The following is a 7,080-nucleotide window of genomic DNA, read 5'->3' on the forward strand; positions in this document are numbered from 1 at the left end:
ACACTTACCAGTGCTGGATAAGACAAAACCTGAGAGGATGTCCTCATCTTCTATACCAGTAATACGAACTCTCAAATTCTCACCAGGTCCTGCACGTTTAACTTTATCTTCATCGCAATATATAGCAACAACTTTCACATGTTCCTGCATTAATTCATGAACGTCATAAGGAAAACAATAAGCTGGCAAAGAAGTATGAAATGGGGAAAAAGACAACTGAAAGTACCTTGTTTGGCATAACAACCAAGGAATCACCCTCCTTAATGCTGCCAGATTCTACTTTTCCCATAACAACAGTTCCCATGTCCTTGAATTTATCAATAATAGGCATCCTACAATCCATAAAACCGATTAGGATTAACAGAGTCTCCAACATAAGAAAACAAGTATACAAACTATAAATTCTCTTTTAATTAAGAGAGTGAGGTAAAAACTACAAAAGACATGTCCTCCTAAGTGAGATAAAGACATTTTCAAAGTTAGACCAGTTGCATGTGCAGAAACACGAGTCATGGATTTCCTAAATGCATCAACCAATAATCAATAACAAACAACAAACATATTGAAAAGAGAGAGAAACAAAAAAATAAAGGAAGGCAGTGGCAGTTCACCTGAATGGACCATTAGGATCCCGTGGTGGAATTTCAATAGAGTCAAGGACTTCAAAAAAGCAGGGGCCACTCCACCAAGGACAAACGGTTTGACCCATCCTCGTGTCCATATTTATTCCCATTAGACCAGATATAGGTAGGAAGACAACATCTTAACACCAAAAGAGTAAGAGAACAAATTAAAAATGCCCTTAGACTATAGTTAACCTTTAAGGTTTACAATTCACTGCATACCTTTCTTTGTGTTGTAGCCAGAGGCTTTCAGGAACGGTACCATTTTTTGTTCTATTTCATCATACCTGCGTAGAATTTACATAAGTACAAAGGTGTATGGAAGAAGATACGAAATCATCAATGACAAGGATTCAAAAGGTTAATGTAATTACCTTTCTTTCGACCAGCCTACAGTTGGATCATCCATCTTGTTTACAACAACAATCAGCTTCGACACACCCAATGTTTTGGCAAGTTGAACGTGTTCACGTGTCTGACCACCCCTCTCATATCCCGTTTCAAATTCACCTTTCCGAGCTGAAATCACCTATAACAGAGAGATATGGGTATTGAAGTCAATAGGCCTCCTACCAGAGAAGAGAAATCAATCAGACCACAAATTATATATTCTCCGACTAACCAGCACACCAATGTCTGCTTGAGATGCTCCACTAATCATATTAGGTACGTAACTCTTGTGTCCCTATGAGTAACAAAAAGTGCACGGGGATTAGAACAGAAAACTCATCCAACATGTATGCGGCAATCCAGATTCCTCAAAACAAAAATAAATGGAAGAAAATTTTATATTGATCCCTTACCGGAGCATCCAAAATGGTAAATCTAGTGCTCTGAGTTTCAAAGTGTGCCCTTCCAACTTCAACTGTTTTACCCTGTCAAGTGAAGTATATTAGCCATAGCTAACATAAAATCAATAACCTTGATGGGATTTTCATACACAAGTGAACTCAGACGAATTGTTAGCAAAAAAAAATAAACACATGAAGTACCTTGAGCCTCTCCTCTTCATTTGTATCCATTATATATGCCATATACCTAGCATACAGGGCAATACCAAGTTTGCAAATTAGTAAGAAAACAAGGCATTCCTTATCAATTTTAACCAATCAGGAGAAGAACTCACCAGCTTTCTCTACTTTTGTCTTTTGCTTCCTTCTCATACTTTTGGATTTGTCGATCATCCACCTGGCCGCTAAGGAAAAGAATCTGTCCTCCAATTGTAGATTTACCAGCATCTATAATATAAAATGGTAGTGTAAAGATTAAAGCAAAAAGTCAGACATTATAAACTTAAACGTACACAGACTGAACGCTCATGACCAATGGGGATTTCAATCTATGTTACATAGGCGATTATATTATAACCTCCAGATATAATAAGAACATGCCGATGGATATATATAAAAAAAAAACAAGTAGATAGCCTTACCAACATGCCCAATGAACACGACGTTCAAGTGTCTCTTTTTATTTGCTTCTGCTTCCTCTTCAGCTTCCTCTTTGGCAGCCTTCTCTTGAGCAGCTTTCTCTTTAGCTAAAATTGATTATATATATCAGAAAGATAGATAAATCTTGAGGCAGAGAATGCTAAAGAGATAAGATGGGAGCAGTATGAGAAGATAGTCTACGAACCTTTTGCTGGGTTATGCACTGGATGAAGCATTACTTCATCATGATCCTCAGAAGCTGAAACCACCGAAGTCCCAAAAAAAAAGAACTCAATGATGTGGCAAACCTTAGATAAAATAAACTCATTTGGAGCGAAAAAAAAAAGAAAGGGAGACTGATAATCCAGGAACCTTGTTGCTCGTCAGGAACTGGGACTGATTCTTGCACCTCATCTTTCAGGTCTGTAAGTAAAGATAAAAACCCAAGATTATTCTCTATATGTCAATATTAGTATTCAATCTCATCACAGTATTAGAAATACGTCAATCATTTCATTTGTGCATTTCTTTCTGTTGTAATAGGCTAATAGCCGCAGTAACACGGTAGGTAGGTGTGCACGCAACCCACAGATAGGCAAAATTAAACAGAATTAAAGAGAAACTATAAACAAACAAAAAAAAGGCATGCTGCAACAAACCTTCTGCTTCTTTATCCGATTTCTCAACTTCAACAGAGTTATGATCTTCTGGAACGACACCACCATTGTTTTCATCTGCATATACACACCCAAATTCAATACCATTGAAATAAGAGAAATATTGTTAAGCTAGTTATCTCTATTACCTGCTGAATCAAGCTGTAATGCGCGGATCTCTGCCTCAAGATCTGCGTGGTTTAGAAATGGTATGAGAGACAGGAAATAAGAAAAAGAAAAAAGAATGAATGAATCACAAGTCCCAGATACTACAATTGCATAATAAATAATTTATTGGAAACAGACTAACAGCTACTATGTGGTGCATATTAAACACCCATGAAACAAAAATCACAATCAAACAATAGTTAAAGGTAGCAGACTCATTAAGATTTCACATAAACGGAAGATCACGGTGACTCAATCCCACAACATATATGTACAGTTAGAATACAACATTCAACAACTAATGAATGAATAAAGCCACTGCTGAGCCATCTGCTACGTCCCTGCAGTTAACCATAACATAATCCAAATTCTTATGCTAGAAAACTATACAGCTCTTACTTCAATTTTAACCACGATTGCATAGATCCAGAAATTTCTACAATAATTTTGTGAAAAAAAAAAAACACCTATCCTCTCCAACAAAAAAAATTGGCAAAGAACAATATCTGCAAGTTAAAATTAACACGATTTTCAAAGAGGAAAGAAAAAAACCCAGGTCAGTTCTACACAAGCCAATTAAAACCAACCAATCAGCTAAACCCTAATCCGATTCCTAATCACACAAGCTGCAAGCTGATAATCTTCCTTCCAATTTCAGATTTAACTAACAGAGAAACGAATCAATCAACTTTACAATCGATGTTAACACAGTACGGAACACCAAACATTCAACCAATAACAGGAGAAAAGATCCGATCGAACAAACAAAAAGAAGTAAGCGCATAATCGAGAAATCGAGAAACAAAGAAGACGCATAGAGCTCGGAAACCCCTACCCATGGCGGATTGTACAAGTCCGAAGGGAACGAGGAGGAAACTGGATTCTAGGTTTTCTCGCGAAAGATGAAGAAGAAGAAGCGCGTGAATGAACTAGTGCCGCTTCTATGAGGCTCTAATTTTTGCCTAGGTGGATCTTTTTATATTCCCTTTTCTTTAGTTTTTTTGCGTAGCCAAGTTTTCCTTTTTTCTCATCCGAAGAAAAAACTCACGTGTCGAGTTTCACTAGCTTTTTTACACTAGACGACGTCGGTTAGGATATATAAGGCCCGTCGCAAAACCCAATTAATAATCACTTAAGATGGGCCTTAATGGATCCTTGCGGCTCAATCGTACGTATAGATTTGTTGGAAGGCCCAAGTCCATGATTGTGAACAAACTTTTTTGTTTGGTTGTACAACAACTAGATATTCACCCCGGCTATTTTTTATAACATATAATTTATTTTATAGATTAACTATATATATAACTAATGTTTAATTTGTATTTTTTTAAATGTACAATCTTACAAATATAGATATATTAGTTAGTATAGAAATTAGAAAGTATTTTGTTAGTAGTATAGAATTCCTACGTGTACTAAAAGTAGGAATGTTATATCGACCGCTAATACTTAACTATATATGTTTTGTTTATATATTTATAGAAAAGTAGATGTTATATTCATAAAATATAAACAACCTAATAAACTAATTGATCCGTGTTTCAACCAGTCCGACTAATTGACCCAGCAACCCAAAAAGATTTCTGGTTCATCTTCCGGTCCGGTTTTAAAAACATTGTCGTTTACTGATTATGCCGATTGTTTAGGAAATGTCTGTATGCAGAAAATATTGTTTTGTAAAATTAGAAACTTAATATTAATTAAATTAATTATAATTTTAATACTTAATGTTAAATGGAGTGGTTCCTATTGTTTTGGAAATTTTAATAGGATAGGAAATCTTGTTTCCAAAAATCAAAACTTAATATTAATTAATTAAATAAAAACAAATTAATAATTAATGCTAATGACATGCGTGTAAATAGGTTGCAACTCCAAGATTTATTTGCTAAATGTCTCCAAAAATGGGTATATAGATGTAAACAATATTTGCAATGCAGGAATGAATAATTGAACTTAAATAAATTCAAAAAATGTTTCTAAAAATGTAAACACACATAGATTTTTTTGTAACTGTATTTTTTTCTCTCTCACACCATTAGAATCTTCAATAATTTATATATTTTACATAGTTTCCTCTAGTTAATTAAAGTTGAATGCAAAAAAACACAAAGCAATAATGTAACAAGTAATAATGAGACAAAAGTTTTCTTCTGTAAGAAATCTACCCATAGATTCTCTTTCGGGTTATTATCATCTGTTATATCCATCCTCCAATCCTGACCGCCCATTTTTTGTTGTTTTGTATATTTGGAAAAAAAAATTGAATGTTGCAATAAGATTTAAGAAATTATAAAAGGAGGAGTGGGGTAAGCACAAAAGCCAATGAAGAGGCATGTGACGTTTTTATTTAAAAAGGGAATCTAAGCTAAACAATGTCAGTACCTTTTTTCCCAAAGTCCTTTTCATGTCCACCCATCACTTTTATTTTTAATAATTTTGTATTGTATGATAATTTTTTCATGTATCAATCAACCAAACTTCATATCCCTTATAAATCGATGTTATTTTTATAGCAAATCGTTATCAAACTCGTCTATTCATTAGTTGCCGTGTCCACTCTCTTTAAATATTCTTGTTACAATTGAATATTGGCATCATGCCAATCTAAAGTAAGGTTAATTAGAACTTCTAACCAAATAAAAAGTAGGTTAGAAAAAGATATATTGGAATAGTTTTGTTTGGTTGACAAGATTTGTTTTGTGATTATTGGTAATATAAGTAACGAAAAACATTGAATAGACATGAAAAAGAGTGAAGTAGAAAACAAAAAAAAAGTAAGCACTTGAGTATATGAGTGACAACTGTTACTGAATAAGTGGCTAACGAATTATGTATTATGTACATATATAATTTTGGATTAATGTAAAAGATTTATGAATTGAATCAATTGTAAACCATGGTTTCAAAAAAAAAAAAAAAATCCTCGAAATGATCTATTACTATCTTTGACTCTCTCTCTCTCTCTCTCCTCTCACTAGGGCTAAAGATTTTCGTCTTTAAAAGGCCATTCTCCGAATGGTTTATTCTTCATCTTGTTCTCTTTCTCCTCCTTTATTTTTTTTTCTTTCCAGGATTCTCATATATTATAGGTTTTTATCTCTGATAATAGATCCGATGATCTACCAGCTTCCTTCAATCAAGTTTTATCTTTCCATTTGTTATTTTAACTCTCCTGTTTTAAACAGTTTAATGGTTAATTTATAGAGGTTTTGTTTAAACTTAAGAATCCACAAGTCTATCCCTCCTTGTTTTTCTTGTTTGGATCTCTAGTGATTTAAGGCTTCGTGTTGGTTTCAAATGCTGCAAATATCATCTGCCTAGTTTTCTTACCCTCCGTATTATAGTAAATATCTTCATATATGAAACGAATAGGTTTAGGTTAGATGATGCATGTGACTGCCAACACAAAAAGAAAAAGTGTTTAAGGGGTTCATGATCATATGAATATGAGTTACTCAAAGCAGATCCACACGATATTATGTACAAGGACAAAAAAGGAAGAAGAAGAAGAGGAAGAGCTCCTTGAAGTTCAATGGAGGGTTTAGCAGGGTAAAGTAAAGCTGCTAAGCTATGGATCCCATAAGCCTTATCAAAATCATTGATGATAAGGTTTTTTTATGGATTCCATATCTCAGGAGCTTTCACTTACCCCTTTAATGGCTTCACTCTTCTTTGGATTGAAGGGAGCTCTTCATCTCTCTCTCCCTATCTCTCTCTCAAATTATTATTGACTTTCATAATGACTTTGATCACTATTTGTGTGCTGCAGGGGTGAACATACATGGATGATGGATCTTGACTAGGTTGGAAAAGGATTTTTTTTTTTTTTTGGTAACATGTTAATATGTAACTTTTTAATATGCTTGGTACTTTGTATTTCCACTTTACTTTAAGTCTTTAATTATGTTGCACTGTTAATTAATTCGCATGTGAAGTTATGCTTCTCTGTATACCACGACTATGTATATCTTTTAGTAAGTTCTTTATAATTTTGCTTCCTGCCTAAATAAAGCATCTAGTTTGATGCACAATAAACCAAGTGTCTACAAGTAATTAATATCCGTATTAATAGTTGTACTTGTTAATCATATATCCACCTCTTATAAAATACAGTATGTGATTTGCTCGGAACCGGCTTTTATTTAAATGAACCCAGCTGATATATGTGTGTAGTTGTTACACACTGTTCGAAGAAATTTA

General features: G+C 34.0%; 1 protein-coding gene across 1 annotated transcript; it reads right to left on the minus strand.

The window, feature by feature from the left end:
- LOC104756141 (eukaryotic peptide chain release factor GTP-binding subunit ERF3A) lies at positions 5–3,716 on the minus strand. Its single transcript, XM_010464466.1, has 17 exons — positions 3,644–3,716; positions 2,859–2,900; positions 2,713–2,787; positions 2,426–2,476; positions 2,259–2,312; positions 2,056–2,160; positions 1,750–1,861; positions 1,616–1,661; positions 1,427–1,498; positions 1,246–1,308; positions 998–1,152; positions 846–910; positions 612–762; positions 470–520; positions 227–332; positions 70–144; positions 5–13 (listed from the first exon to the last, which is right to left on the minus strand). Exons 1-17 carry the CDS (start codon positions 3,714–3,716, stop codon positions 5–7), a joined length of 1,305 nt encoding a protein of 434 aa, XP_010462768.1.

The sequence above is a fragment of the Camelina sativa genome, chromosome 14 (genome assembly GCF_000633955.1).
Source record: "Camelina sativa cultivar DH55 chromosome 14, Cs, whole genome shotgun sequence".
Lineage (NCBI taxonomy): Eukaryota > Viridiplantae > Streptophyta > Magnoliopsida > Brassicales > Brassicaceae > Camelina > Camelina sativa.